This window comes from Pseudoliparis swirei, chromosome 4 (assembly GCF_029220125.1).
Source record: "Pseudoliparis swirei isolate HS2019 ecotype Mariana Trench chromosome 4, NWPU_hadal_v1, whole genome shotgun sequence".
NCBI lineage: Eukaryota > Metazoa > Chordata > Actinopteri > Perciformes > Liparidae > Pseudoliparis > Pseudoliparis swirei.
The window spans coordinates 4,428,512-4,444,880 of record NC_079391.1 but is presented as its reverse complement, the minus strand read 5'-3'; the positions used below and the strand labels follow the sequence as shown (position 1 = coordinate 4,444,880).

At 43.8% G+C, this 16,369-nt stretch overlaps 1 protein-coding gene across 2 annotated transcripts in view; it reads left to right on the top strand.

Annotated features, from left to right (window-relative positions):
• Positions 1 to 16,369, top strand: part of LOC130193219 (protein unc-13 homolog C-like) — a 153,777-nt gene that overhangs the window by 104,653 nt on the left and 32,755 nt on the right. For both annotated transcript variants that reach the window (XM_056413662.1, XM_056413663.1), the window contains one exon: positions 14,469 to 14,595. In XM_056413662.1, the coding sequence (XP_056269637.1) occupies positions 14,469 to 14,595 (127 nt within the window). The remainder of the gene's footprint in view (positions 1 to 14,468; positions 14,596 to 16,369) is intronic.

Sequence of the window (16,369 nt, the reverse complement as noted above, 5' to 3'; positions counted from 1 at the left end):
GACGAGGTGGGGAAAGGGAGTCTTCCCTCGTTGGTTTTAAAACCCGCAAACGGAGTTAAACAAGGACGGTGGAAACCTCATTTTGATAACCCGGGTAAAATTTGGGTCGAAACAAAAGCTGGAGGAAAAAGGCAATTTGCCTTAAAGCAAAGCCCCCCAAAAGGTACTCTCTTGAAACAAAAAAAAGGGGTAATGAGCACCCAAAAACTTACGGGTAAAACCTTCAATCCGCCAGTATTTTTTTCGAAGTCCTTGGTTCAAATAACCTTAACAGAGTCCTGAAAATGGACGACAAAGATGCTAAAAAAGTCTTATTTTAGAAACCTGTTTTTGGGTCCCCGGGCATGAGCAAAAAAATCCGAAAGACACTTCAGCGTCGGGGGCCAGGGATATTAAAAGACTCGTTTAGTCACTTGATAAAGGGACAAAAAGCTCAAATCAGCCAATCCGGGGAGCCTAACCCCGGGTTCGATCCTGGGTCAGCTTAACCGGAAAAGGCCACTGTATTTGGGGCCACACTAACATTCGGTAAGTGAAAGGCCCGTTCAACCAGGTTTGGAATGTCCAGGGGGCACGAACAAATACGATAACACCTAATGGCGGTTCGGACCGGGGCCACTAAAAATGGACCTCAAAAAGGTTCCAAAAGCTAAAAATTTAATTGGGATCAATGGAAAAAATCAGGGGTAGTATTAACTGCATTCAATAACATAAGGGAAGATAACCCAACGCCCACAAGATAGAAACGGAAGAAAGTCAGATTGAAAAAGAAGGGAAATGTGGACGAAAGGAGGGTATGGAACAAAGACGGGTGAAGCCAGACACCTTTAAAGCGCAGTAGGAATCAAGGCTGAGAAAAAGGGCAGAAGAGGAAAAGAGGATAATACAGGCAGCGGGGGGAGAGGTTAACTTGGGGGAAAAAAAAAAAACCCGGGGACCCCCCCAAAATTTAAAGGGGGTTTACGGGGGGGGGACGGAAAAACACAACAGGGGGGGGAAAACCCCAAGCGGGAACAAAGGGAAAAGGGGGGGGAAAGAAGACAGACAAGGGAACCCCGGGGAAAAGGGGGGGAAAGGGGAAACCCCGGAAGACAGGGAGGTGGGGGGGGGAACGGGAAAGGGTAAAAAAGGGGGGGGGGAAAAGGGAAAAGAAAAGGGGGGGGGAAGAGGGGAAAGGGGGGAGGAAAAAACACCGGGGGTGAAAAGGGGGGGGGGAAAACCAGGGGGGAAAAAAAGGGAAAAAAGGGGTTTTGAAAAAAGGGGAAAAAAACCCCTTTCCTAAAAAACGGGGAAAAGGGGAAAAAAACGGGGGAAAGAAAAAACAAAAAAAAGAAAAAAAAAAGGCAGAAAAAAAAAGGGGGGACAGGAGAGAAGAGTGAAAACAAAGAAAGGGATGAAAAGGAGAAGGATAAAAAAGCAGAAGAAGGAGAAGAAAAGCAAGAGGAGAAGCAAGAGGGGATTGAAAAAGAGACACTGATAAATAAGTTTAAACCAAATTAGTGCCGTGCCTGAAATGCCAATCGACTGCTCCAGTCTCTGTAACAGGATGTCATGGTCAATGGTGTCGAATGCAGCACTAAGGTCTAACAAGACCAGGACAGAGAGGAGTCCTTTATCTGCTGCCATTAAGAGGTCATTTGTAATTTTCACCAGTGCCGTCTCGGTGCTGTGGTGTTTTCTAAATCCTGATTGAAATTTCTCAAATAAACTATTATGATGTAGAAAGTCGCACAACTGATTTGCGACCACTTTCTCAAGGATCTTGGAGAGGAAGGGGAGGTTAGAGATCGGTCTGTAGTTAGCCAATACCTCTGGATCCAGAGTGGGCTTCTTCAGGAGAGGTTTAATAACAGCCACCTTGAAGGAGTGTGGTACGTGGCCTGTTAGCAGAGACACATTGATAATATCTAATAGAGAGCCCAATTAAAGGCAAAAGCGTCTTTAAGCAGCCTCGTCGGGATGGGGTCCAAGAGACAGGTAGGCGTGTTCAAGTAGAAACCGTTGAAAATAATTGGTCACGGTTGATAGGAGAAAATCCTCCAAATATACACCAGGGCATACAGCGGTTTCCAAGGCCATTCCACTTGAGGACAGATTGGCACTGGTTATGGGCAAGAGATTATTAATCTTGTCCCTAATAGTTAAAATCTTTTCATTAAAGAAGTTCATAAAGTCATTACCACTAAGGTTTATAGGAATGCTCGGCTCCACAGAGCTGTGACTCTCTGTCAGCCTGGCTACAGTGCTGAAGAGAAACCTGGGGTTGTTTTATTTTTTCTATTATTGATGAGTAATAGGCTGCTCTGGCATTACGGAGGCCTTCTTATATGTTTTAAGACTATCTCGCCAAACTAAGCGGGATTCTTGAGATTAGTTGAACGCATATCGTTCAAGCTTTCGTGACGCTTGCTTCAGTTTGCGGGTCTGAGGGTTATACCAGGGAGCAAACCTCCTCTTCCTCACTGTCTTCTTCTTCAGTGGGGCCATCGGGTCAGTGTCATTCTCAGAGAGCCTATGGCACTGTCAACAAGATGATCAATCTGGGACGGACTAAAGTTAGACCAGGAGTCCTCTGTTATATTGAGACGTGGTATCGAATCAAATACAGAAGGAATCGCTTCTTTAAATTTAGCTACAGCACTATCAGTTAGACATCTAGTGTAGAAACTTTTGACTAACGGAGTACACCCGGTAGTATAAATTAAATTCAAAGTTATGAGGTTGTGGTCTGACAGAAGAGGATTCTGTGGGAAGACGTTCAAATGCTCAATGTCAACGCCATAAGTAAGAACAAGATCAAGCGTGTGGCCAAAGCTGTGAGTGGGTTTCTGTACTCTCTGACAGAAGCCAATCGAGTCCAACAAGGAGATGAATGCAGCACTAAGGCAATCATTATCAACATCCACATGGATATTAAAATCTCCAACAATAATAACTTTATCGGTTTTAAGAACCAAACTTGATATAAATTCTGAGAATTCAGATATAAACTCTGAATATGGACCTGGTGGCGGTACAGAATCACAAATCGAATTGGCTGTAGTGTTTTCCAGGTTGGATGTGAAAGACTAAGAACAAGGCTTTCAAATGAGGTGTAGTGTAATTTTGGTTGAGGATTAATTAATAGGCTCGATTCAAAGATGGCTGCTACTCCACCTCCTCGACCGGTGCCTCGAGGAATGTGAGTATTAATATGACTTGGAGGAGTCGATTCATTCAGGCAGACATATTCTTCATGGCTCAGCCAGGTTTCAGTTAGGCAACATAAATCAATGTGATTATCTGATATTAAATCATTCAGTAACACAGCTTTAGATGACAGAGATCGAATATTTAGGAGACCACATTTAATAGACCTATTTTGTTGCACTGCTGAAATAATTGTGTTAACTTGTATAAGGTTATTGTGTACTACTCTTCTGCTTACTTTTGATTTATTTAATTGAAGTGGCCGGGACAGACACAGTCTCTACTCTAAAGTCAAGGGTGGGTAACTGCTCGAATGGAAGAGCAGAGAAGGGTGTTAAACTACAACTCTGCTCCCGGTTCCTGATCTGAACCCTGGGTTGTCATAGATTAAGTCCGGTGATCAACTTGGTCATATTCGCAGAAATGAGACGCTCCGTCCAACGTGGGATGAATGCCGTCTCTCCTCATCAGATCAGGTTTTCCCCAGAAAGTCTTCCAGTTGTCTACGTAGCCCACATTATTCGCTGGGCACCACCTCGACAGCCAGCGGTTGAAAGACGACATTCAATTCGTCTGTCTGCAAATTTGGGAGAGGGCCAGAGAAAATTACGGTGTCCGACAACGTCTTGGCATAAGCACACACCGATTCCACATTAATTTTAGTGACTTCCGACCGCGGGCTCAGGCGCCATTACCACCGGCGTGTATTACAATCTGACTGTATCTCCGCTTATCCTTAGCCAGCAGCTTCAAACAAGACTCCACGTCGCCGCTCTGGCCCCGGGAGGCACACGACTCTAGTCCGCGGCTTCTATTTTCACGTTCCTGACTATAGAGCTCCCGATAACCAGGGTGTGTTCCTCAGCGGGTGTGTCGCTGAGCAGGAAAACTGGTTCAAACGTGAAGTGGTTGGTGCACAGCGGCTTCTGTGTAGACTTACTACTCCTGCGAACAGTTACCCAACCATCCGGCTTGCACGGTTACCGCGGGGCGGGCTAACAGCTGACTGTAGCTCCGCCGGCTACGGGAGAGGGCGGGCTAACTAGCATAGCTGTCTGAGCTTCGATAGCGCGGAGCCGTGCATCTAACCCACTTAGACCTGCCTCCAACCTAGCAAATAAACTACACTTGTTGCATGTATCGTTATCATTAAGGGAGGCAGGGGGATAACTATACATGAGACACACTGAGCAAGAGGGAGCGGGAGGGAGAGAAGAAGAAGTCATGCTCGCTGTTGAGCTGGCAACCAGAGCTTACCGGAAGAGTGAGATGATGCGTTCAGGAGCAGCTGGGAAAATCAGACTGAGAGGCTTCTGTCAGCTGCAAGGTTGTATCAGTCGCTGTCGTCTGCCCCCTCCTCGTCACTACTGTCCTCCTCCGGCCTCGCCCCTTGACTCCTCCTCCTCACCTCCACCCTGCTAGCTTTGGCCTCGCTGCCAGCGCTCTGGCCACTCTTCTTTCTTTTTGGGGCCTCTTTCTGCCCCCCTGCTTCCTCCTCGTCCATCTCTACCTGCTCCGCCCCCTCCTCCCCTGCACCGTCCTCGTCCACCTCTTCGACTCCACCCACCTGTTCTACCCCCTCTATGGGCTTCTCACCACCCCTGTCCTCGTCTTTCTTCCGCTTTCGCTCCCTTTTCACTTTCCTCATTATTCTCCACCCCATTCCCCACTTCCACCTCTAAGCCCGTGCCACCATCACCATCACCACCATCACCAATATTGTTTGCTTTTTTAATCTTTTTTTGTTGGTTTTTTTCCCCTTCTATTTCTTGTTTTCCTTCCTCCTCCCCACTTCCCACCTCACCCACAGCCTCTACCCCACTGCTCTTGGCAGATTCCCCCACATCCCCTCCATTTTTTTGGTCCGTTTTTCCTTTTTTTCCTTTCCTCTCGTACACTCTTTGGCTCTCTTCGAAGGCGGTCGCATTTTCTCTCCCTCTCCTCCCCATGACCTTCCCTTCCCTGCTTGGCTTCTCTCGTCATGTCTTGTCTTGTTTTATACTTGAGAGACTCTCCTCATCGCTCTTGAACTAAAACCATGGACCGATCAACTGATCATCTGATCAACTGGTCTCTCAACGCACTGACACCGTCTTCTCGGCGAGAAGCTTGGGTCGGGGAACCTGCCCGTCCTGCCGGGACGTTGCAGCTGGTTACACGATGGACGTGTCGTGTGCCTAGCAGCCCTTTCCGTGGAGGACGAAGATGACATCTACCTATTCGGAACTATGATTACAGGATTTCTGCTGTTTGGATTTGGCGTTGCCCTGGTTTATCGGAAAATTAAGGAAACGGTGACAGCCGTTAAAAGCCCCTAAGGCTGCCCGACGAAATTGGATCGATTTGAAAATGGGAGGAAAGTGGTGGAATAGGTAGGTGCGCAAATTGGATGTAGCTGCTGGAAGACCAAACAATCCCAATCTTATCTGCTTCGGCTCCCTCAACCAGAACGGGCCTTGGCCAAGGTCACTGGAACAACAACTCCCTGAAGATCGCTGAGAACCTCTCTCATTCCTTCCCCTATCCACAGACACCTGTGGTTGTTTTCTCCCAGGACCTTTCAAGGCTATCTCCATGGCAACGACCATCTTGCGGACTGAGAACTCTGTCTGTTGTGGCCTGGGGGAGGACGACATACCAGAACACGCACACACAAACTTTCAATAATACTGATTTGCATTCACTACCCCTCCCCATCCCACGCCCGCCTGCTTTTACCCCCAGTGTGACCGGACGGGGCTGTGGCTGGCGCTGCTGTGATGGCCCCGGACCGGCTGGCTGCTTGTCGGTGCTGGTTACCTTCTGCCCCCAATGGATGGGCTTAGATCACCCAGTTGTTGGATTACCTCCCTCCCCTTCCTACTCGTTGCAAGTCATGTCTAAAATGTATGTGCTTATGTGCTAAGGTGTTTTTTCCTGCTCCCACACTGTACCCCTCTCTCGGGCATAGTCGGGGTTGGTGTTTTTCTCCTTCTTCCCTCATGTTATGCTGTAATCTTTCATCCACCCTTTCTTGTAATTTCGATGCTTTTGTACCTGTACTCTGGCAAACGACAAATAAATATATCAATCAATCAATCAATCAAACTCCACCCACCGCCTGCTTCTCACTGCCTGTCCAGCCTCCCCACCCTCATCCCCACCCTCATCCCCACCCTCACCACCCTCGCCCGCATCACCCCCATCACTCACTCCCTCATTCATACCCACCACATGTGTGTCGGGTGCAGCAGCAGTGACGCCGCTCGCCGCGCTCTCCGTTGGAATCGGCGCCTCCTCTCAGAGACGCCGCCGCCGCGGCAGCGGCAGCCGCCTCACCTGCTGTTCCCCACGCTGGTGTAGTGCGTCGTGACGCGCCGGACGGACCCGAGCCGCCCGGACCAGCTGGCGCCGGGTCGCCTCGCTTCGAGCAGACCCTCGCGGTGTGCCCCTCCTCCCCGCAATGAAAGCACTTCATCGCCGATGAAGACGTTATAGTTGAAATCATCTACTCTGACGCTGAAGCGCAGGTTTAACTCCGCGCTCCGGTCGTTGAGTATCATATAAACCGATCTACGGTAACTCAGTATGTGCTTCATCAAGCTCTCCTTGAACCCCGATGAGATCCCTCTCATCGGGGAGACCAGTTTCTCGTGCCGGGAGAGCTCTCTGCTGAGGAACTCATCGGAGATGAACGGAGGGACGTTTGACACGAGGACTCTGGTGGACGGCTGATCCAGCGGAAACACCTCCACAAACAAATCTCCCACCGAGAGACCCTCCTCTACCACTTGGCTCACCTTCCCCACCTGATCCAGGAAGATCACGACCGAGCCGTTCATCTTGGCGGCGGACTTCACGCTGCTGAACCCGACTTTCTTCCCGACTGCCCTAGCCAATTCCTCCACGCCGCACGAGGAGTCACCGGCAATCTTCATACCGTGTCTCCTCGTGAGCAGCGGGGGGGGGACCGGGGCAAACATTTCTGCCACGCACCGAGCCCGGTGAGGCACCGGCAGCGGGAAGACACCCAGAGAAAAGCCCAACTAATCACCAAACAAATTAAACTACTGTGAAACCAACTAATAAACCACATAAACTAAATACATACAACTATGAAAGAATAGAGAAGAGAGAAACACACAGACAACGCCCAGCAGCTCTCACACGCACACCCTGTCGCTCTGACGCTCAGCGTGAACTGAGAGAGAGAGCGAGAGAGAGAGAGGGGGGGAGAGGGGGAGAGAGAGAGAGAGGGAGAGAAAGAGAGAGAGAGGGAGAGGGAGGATAAAATAAAAAGCCACGTAAAGGAGGAGGATGAATGAGAGTGAATGAATACGGCTGTAGCCAAAATTAATCATTCCTTCTCTTCTTTATTCTATATTTTCCCCATGAGAAACCACTCGGGAGTACGCGGTGATCGTTCTGTTGGGAGCGGCGGAGTTACAGATCACAGTCAGAGTTAATATGATGGAGAACAAGAAGTGCTCGAGAAGTTCTCCGTACACGCTGTACATCCACTGTAGAGTTGGTTTTAATGGCCGTGGTCCCTGGAGCACGTCATTAAAGATCCGACGCTCCATCGGCCCGTTTACTCATCTTCAGCCTGTTGGAACAAGCTTTACTCAATAGAATCTTTTTAATTAAATCACCTCTCCGGGGGGAGTTTTTATCCCATACAGGAAGACGTTTGTTTACGCAGTTATTGAGTTCTCAAACATTTTCTAATGGCTTTTGTTTGGCTGCTTTCAGCATTAAATAACACTGCACATTACATGATGATATTTCTGCGCTAACAGAAAAAATACATTTTTTTTATGTTGACACCTTTAAGGGATTTTTCCCAAATCGTCATGTCATTTTTTGACAACAAAAGTTTTTTTGCCTAAATCATCTCCTCATGATACTGGTTTCTGGTAAAACCGCCTATACATCATGTGGTATAACATATTACAAAATCCTGTGGTCAAATTTTTTGTATTTAGTGAAAAACCCTTTAAAAAAATGACTTCGGCAATTTGTTCAGTAAGGTGAACATTTTTTGAATTTTTGCAATGGACCTTCGTATTAAAACTTTATTACACTGCAGAGGTGATCTATCAGACTCAAGTACAGGGGACTCCTACATTATGAAGTCATAGCTTTGCCTGCGTCACATCAACAGGCGCCAGGGTCTCTGCGTTGTGTGTCAGTCGGACCCCGCGATACATCTTAACGGGCACATTGACAGAACTGGGTCAGAAGCGAAGATAAAGGAATGATGTCACCATACTGGCCTCAGCTGCCACTCTGGACCTCCTCCAGCTCTCGAATGCTCCCGCCTAAGCCACACGATCCTCTAGATATATTCACTGAATAGCAATTAGGCTACACAAATGCTTCGGAGACCCGCTGCAGTTCATCATCGTATATCCGCGGCTTTTAAATCAATGAGGCGGAGAGAGAGCGGCGTGGTTCTCCCGTGAGTCGGTCCGTCCCTGTGGGATCGATTCCGGATGAGATGACATCCTCACCGTGGGGACCTTGAGCCGACTCCTCCCTCAGGACCGCCCACACTGTTTATCACCAGCAGGGCACAAGAGGCACATTCACACACATCTACGACTCTGTATGCATGCACAGATGTGCAACACGCATATTGTAACGCACACACAGATATGAGGACGCTATGTGAAGTGCCTGAGTGCAATGCTATATGATATTTAATTCAGTTTATTTTGTATAGCCCAATATCACAAATTATGAATTTGCCTCAGAGGGCTTTACAATCTGTACACATACGACATCCCTGTCTCAGGATATCATATATATACAGTATATAAATATATATATATTTATTTATTTATATAGATATATGTATATATATTTATATATATATAAATGTATATATATATATTTATGTATATATATAAATATATATATATATATATGCACACTGACACTTTTGTTTATATATGTTTATGTCTATCAGCAAAAAGTGCAGGTGAAATTAAAAATATATAGGATGGGTACGGAGATACATCGTTATCTTCACATTATTTTTTAAATAGCTGTATTGATCATAATGGTCCATAACATAAGTGTCTCATTAAATGAAAAAGATGCATATAGATGAGGTGGAGAGTGGTAAGGTGTGAATGTATGTCGCCGCGAGACATTTGCATGATTACATTAAAACAGAAAATCAACTATTCTAATGCAGTTTGTGTTTTTGCAATTACAGTCATAATGATGGTGTATCCCATCGTAAAGCGGTTTACGACAATCCCAACCTGCGGTAGGCATGGCGATGAGACACGCAGCTGTTGCAGCCGGTGAGGGGTTAAGTGTTGTGGAGAGAGAAAAAGTGATTATTACATTTTTCTTAATGGAAATCTTTTGCTCATTTCAAAACAATTTCAATATAATTCCCATCACGGTAAATGAGAAATTAATCACATTTAAACGGCCTGCAGGAAACTTTTTGAAGACGCTTTTGAAAAACAGAACAAATGTCTCTCGGCTTTAGCTGCGTTCGCAATTTTTTTTTCACGTGAGTAGATCCCAAAAAAGCAAAGTCAACGTACAGACGTGGTTACGATTGTTGAGAATTTTCGTTTTGCGACGCGAATGATGCGAATTGCCGAAAATCCGCCCGACGCCGAGTTGCGAAAACCAATCAGCGTTGAGCTGCTCCTCCGTTGGTGAATCTAACTGTTGCTCTAGTGGAGCTGGAAGAGACCGTTATTCAGACGTAGAGTTGTGTGAGCCTATGGGTGATGTCATGTATAAATATATATATTTATATTAATGTTATGAACCCAAACACGAGGGCGTTAGATGTTCACACGTCTGTGGGACGTCCTCAACAAGTATGAAGCAGAACTAGTGGTGAGTTCTTCCATGGTGGATGAAGGAGATGATAACTGTTTCCACGGAGTAAATCCTGAGAGATAAGCCCCGCCCCCTGTAAGGCGCGAATGACGCAAAAAGCCACAAATAGTCAAGCGAGTGAACTCACACGAGTAGCAGCGCTTTTGGTGTGATGGTGGATATCTTACCTAAAATCACATACCGAAACAATTTTCAATAAAAAAGCCGATGTAGTGTCTCCCGTATGTTTTATTGCAGTATTTTTAACACACTTCCCCCCCCGCTGCCTCATTTCCCTTCAGATTCTCTCCACTTTTCAAACAATCACATCGGGCCCACTGAATAGAAAATGAGCTCCTTTTGCTTCCATTCAGATTGTGCAAAGAAGCTGAATTATGTCATTTTTCTCCTTCCATTTTTCAAGAGGGAGGAGATGAGCTTCATGACTCCTTAAGTGAAGACTTGGGGGAGACGGAAGCTATTTTAAGAACAACGGCACGTTTTTAACCTCCGGCATGCATCTCTGTCTTCGTACCACATATTTAGAGGCGTAAAAACTATAAAAAGATCTTGCTCTAAATATGTATCACGAAAATTAGCATCATCTAAAAATGTGCACATGTAATGACAATTGTCTCAAAGACATCTGTAAATCTCTAGTTGATGCCTACTTTCAATGAAAAAAAAAAAGAATACAAAATTAATATATAAAAATTGGCAGCATTGAAGTTTCTCATATGTATCAAGTTATCTTTTGTACTAGTAGATGTGAAACAATAGGCAGATTTTTTACTGATCTTTTTTGTACTGTACATACAGAGTCTGAGCGTCTTCTAAACCCACAACTGTGTTGAGTTGTTACTGGAACGTAAACGAGCAGAACAACAAGACTTTAGACTCCTGCAAACTCATTTCATGTCGTTTGTACTTTCCCATTTCCAGTAAACAAATCTCCCTTCACAGACTTTAAATCTTCTGCGGTTAATGCCAACGAACATCTTAAGTCTTGACGCATTGGAAACTTCTCGCCAAGCACCGCTGCTTTGTTCCTGAAAGAGAAAATAGAAACACTCTGATGTGGGGCAGTGGCAGCGTACTGTTGTCGGCTCAGTTTGAGGATTTGTTTGTGTTAAATAATAGTAATAAAAGTACCGAACACCGGTACTATAGGAAATATAGCCTCCCATGTCTTGAGAGGGTGTCGTTGTTTTTCTCGATACTCGAGAAGAAAATGAAGGTGACAGCCGAGCATCTTCCTGCTAACCTCCATCATTTTGGAGCCGACTGCCTCCAGCTAAATCTTCAAAAACTAAAAACTTCAAACGCCAATTCTTTTTTTATTTTCCTTTTTTGAACCTTTATTTATTCTCCTATTTTCCTGCTATCCTCCACAATTTAGGAGCCAACTTCTTCCAGTTAATTGTTCAAAACCTAAAAATGTAAAACCCCAATTCTTTTTTTTCAACCTTTATTTATTCTCCTATTGAGGTTATAAAAATCTCCTTTTCGAGGGTGACCTGGTCAAGACAGGCAGAAACATAAAAAACACATAGTTACAAACGAAAAGACGAGTTAGAAGAAACTAAAAGTTAAATGCTCCTGGATTTCAGTCAGTGGAGGCAAAAACTTACCCCTAAAAAATATGTAAATTTCCTTAAGTTAATTTAAGAAAAATTTACATTTTTGGGAACCTGCCTCCCATTTCTCTTAATTTATATTTAAAAGCAGTGCGTGGTATCAGATCTTTTCTCTGTCATCGTGTCTAGTTTGTGCATCACCGTCTTCCCTTTTCCTTCTTCTACACATGGCACCATTGATTATGTACAGGTCTATAAATCTATATCTGTAATGGAGACGAGACCTTGTCACGTATCCTGTATACCGATCCGGCAGCACCAAAACAAAAACACTCGCCGAGCTCTCTCTGCTTGGAAAGAGAGGGCGACGAGCTGTGATTGTGTGTCCGTCCTGTTTGCGGATACGCCGCCTTGCAGTGCCAGCTCCAGTTATGAAGAGTGGCACAGATACCTCGGCTCAGATATTACATCCTCGGCAGCAGAAGAACTGCAGTAAAACAATCTCCACTCGATATTCACCATGTTTAAGCCACCTGCTCCTTCGGCGACAAGGACCGACTCGGGGAATCCAGGCGAAACCTTAAATCCTAAATGGCAATTTTCAGCCCTCAAAAGCACTTCCGGCCTTGAAGGTTACAGGTGTTGATGAAAGAAGTGATCCTCGACATTTTCCCAGTGTTTTTGACTCCAAAAATAAAAATAACCCAGAGGTGACGTTAACATTCACATCAGCCATCGGGAGGTCTTTGAAAAACTTTAAAAGGTCCCCATGTGTGGCTCCTGGGATTTTTTTTTGATTTTATATATTATAATTTAAAATCTCTATGAACAAATTCCACCTGAAACATGTAACATATTAGTGGATCAGATGACTTTGAATAGGCTTGTTGCTAAAAAACAACAACAAAACATAATTCCTCATATTATTATGAGATATTTCAATATTTCTCGTGCTGTTTTATTGACGCATTTAGCAAGGACCCCTTACACTGATTTCCAGCTAATCAAGACTCTATTTCTGACATGGTCGCCATGGCAACTATGCATCTTTTCTCACACTGTGTCTTCAACAAATTGTCTTCTCTGAATCTTGAGATGATCCTTATTCTAAAACACACACTCATATATATCGCACGCTGGTCTCAGACTGAATTGAGTGGAGCGTTCAGAATCGTGTCCATTCCGAGGAGTAAATGCTGCACTGTGCATTTTTACATATTAACCACATGTAGATATGTTAATGACACATATGTAAATATTTTTCCGTGCAAGCTTAGAGAAGGAGTGTCGGCTGGTTGGCTGTGCACTCTTCATCAAAGTGAGCACAGAGGTTCTTATCGGGCTCAAGACACACAGCCAGGGTGCACCGCGTGGATTTAAACACGTCTTTGATGCTGTGTGAATGTATGAATCTTGAATATGCAAAAGGGAGTGTGTCTTTACTTCTGAAGAACTTGCTGGAAAATGAACCAGCTTGTGTCCAGGTAGAGTCAGATGGTCTCAGTACAGATGAGATGGATTAGAGTTCACACCTGGCAAATCCAATATGTCTCAAATGGGTCTCACATATTGATTAGATGTAGCTTCACCACAACCCGATATTTTTTATTTTATTTTCATCACAGCTGCCGAACCAAACAATAAATGCCACAGAGAGAGGGATTGTATGGTTATTTGCATACTGAATTATAAAGTAGAAGATAAGTCAAAAGAAGAACAAACCATCCAGGCCATTTTAGCCAATATAGCTCAGCGAATAGCATTGCTAGACTAAAATATCCCAATATTGGGTGTATTGGCAGGAAGTTCTGTACTGAGAAAAGTATTAAAATGTTCTCAGTTGTTCTGTGTTGAGTGATAATTAGTTTGCATACTTACACAAAGTTTCCTCTCTCCTTTGCTTCATCTCCTCCTTCCTAATGCCGGTGTCTCATCTGCAGCAATGTGGAGTAAAACAGTTTTCTTGTTATTTTTATTTTTTTCTCATCCAACTTTATTGGTTTCTTTGGCTACATATCTTGTTTCATCTCCTGGGCCATCGCCATCCCTCTCTTCTCCAGGGGAACTCAATAACTCGTTGTCTCCTGACATCTAAAGCAGTTTAGATTCATTCAGGTGCTTTCTTTCCCTTGAAAGAAGCTGGATGCAAATCGCAAGCTTGGTTTTCTTTTCTTAGATAGATAGATAGGTGTGTAGGTATGGAGGTAGGTAGGTAGGTAGGCAGCTAGGTAGATAGATAGAGAGACAGAGAGAGAGATGGATAGACAGATAACTAGATAGGTAGGTAGATAGATACATACAGATAGATAGGTAGGTAGGTAGGTAGGTAGGTAGATACAGTATATAGGTAGATGGTTAGATAGATAAGTAGTTAGGTAGGTAGATAGATAGAGATAGACAGATAGACAGGCATATAGATAGACAAATACATTGATAGGTAGATAGATAGGTACATATATATATAGATAGATATATAGGTAGATACGTATATGGAGAGACAGATAGATAGGTAGGTAGATAGGTAGGTAGATAGATAGATACATATACAGATAGATAGATAGATAGATGATAGATAAGTGGATGTTTGATAGATTAGTAGGTAGATAGATAGGTAGGTAGATAATGTAGGTAGATAGAAAGAAAGATAGATTTGTTTATTATGTTATAGCTCAAGGCTGTACATAATTAAGAAGAAGGCAGCAGTAGGTGCGGTTTTCTGTCCTGATCACATGAAACCTGCTTACTATATTATACACTCACAATGTAACATGCTTTATGGTCAATCCAGAGTGTTAGACTGTAGAATCAAGACTTCAGTACATGAACTCTGGATGCTAACGTATGCATCTTATGTTTCACTCAACATTACAGAGCATGACAAGCACCGCCTATGCAAAAGTACTGAATACATGAACCTTCACTTCAAAGTCAAGTGGTTCCATAATGAGTACGTCCGTGACCTGCCGGCCTTCAAGAATGTTCCACCTGAGTATTCTCTGTAAGTATCCTCTCTTTTCACCTACATATAGCATATACAGTTGACATATATAACGTGCCAGTCACAGGCTTACTGAGGTGAGGTTTTGCAGTCACGACTGAAGGGTGCAGTGGAGTAGTAACGTTACAAAGCAGAGAGAGAACCACTAGATACTACGTCCACACCCTTATCTGAAGAGCACATTGCTATCCTCAGATGAGTGACAACTGTGTTCTTCTTATTTCCTGTAACCAGTATAGTATTTAAGCAGTGGTGGATACAGTGGTGGATAAACGTATATATATATATATATAATATATATACTGTACGTATATATAATACAATATATATGTATATTTTTATTTTGGTTTTTTTCAATATATTTTCAATATATTAATCAATTATATATACTGTATATAGAGATCATTGATTAATATTTATTTAAAAGATATTACATTTTCTTCTTTTTTTACTTTGGTTATTTTAAATTTGGAACTCCTTTTAAATGATATAAATGTAGAGAGAGTGATAATTGATTAATATATATATAAAATATAATTGAGAAAAAAAGGTGGGTCGCAAGATTGATCTGTTTTGCAGCCTGAAATAAAAACTCTGCTTTTTTAAGTATCATTATGCATTTCATTTCAAATACTTTTGAAAATATTTGAATTGTATTCCAGTCCCACAGACACCACAAGGAGACTAGATTATTTAACAGTGTAAGTGAAATACAAATAAGACTATCCATCATAGTCGTCCTGTCAAATGTTCATATAATCTGTGCTGCCAGTCGTTTTTGGAGAACAAAAAAGTACAACCTAAAAGCATGTTCTGCTCCACCCATAACTCTGTTTTTCCATTGTGCATAATTGTGTGCAACACAGCAGAGATAGCTGCAATGTAAACACGTGTAACGCAAGCGGGGAACGCAATGCCCTCTTCCATCCTGCCAGTTCGTCAGACTAATGACTCCCCCTCCCCCTCCCCAGTCACTCAGACACCATCTCAAGCAGGATGGATCCTTCCAGAGTTATATCACATACACACACACACACACACGGACACATTCTCTTTTGGTCTGTCTGTCTCTCTTTTCTTTCTCCGTCACCACACCCACCTTGTTTATTGGCTGTCCCTCCTGTAGCAGATGCCCTCAGCCAGAGATCAGAGCGGGTTTGGGGGGCACATCCGTTGCTCCGAGGACCGTGTGACACAAGTAAATGGAAAAGTGAAACAGACAGAACGTCATTATTATTATTCCACTTACAGACGAACGCGTCCTCATCCATCCCGGCCCGTCCTCTGCCGTCCTCTGTCTGAGCCTCGCAGTCTAATCGGTCCACAAACTCAAACCTGCATGGCCAAAACCACACTGAAATCTGGGTACCTTTTTGTGTATAGCACAACAATCTCCCTTCGATACAATGGTTCTCCCAATTTCAAATAACTCAAGAGCCTTTGTTGATATGTTCTCATATTCCCAACCCCTGACTCTTCTGTTGCTGATAAAACAAATGCGAAACAAAAAGATTCCCACTATGACTTGACCTCATCTCAATGTCTGCATATATTTTCTGCCATGGCCAAAACCACACTTGAAATCTGCTCTGGCTTTTCTGGGTACCTTTTTGTGTATAACCCAACAATCTCCCTTTGATACAGTGGTTATCCTAATTTTCTTTTTAAATAACTCAAGAGCCTTTGATGATATGTTCTCATATTCCAAACCCCCTGACTCTTCTGTTGCTGATAAAACAAATGCTAAAACCAAAAAGGTTCCCAGTATGACTTG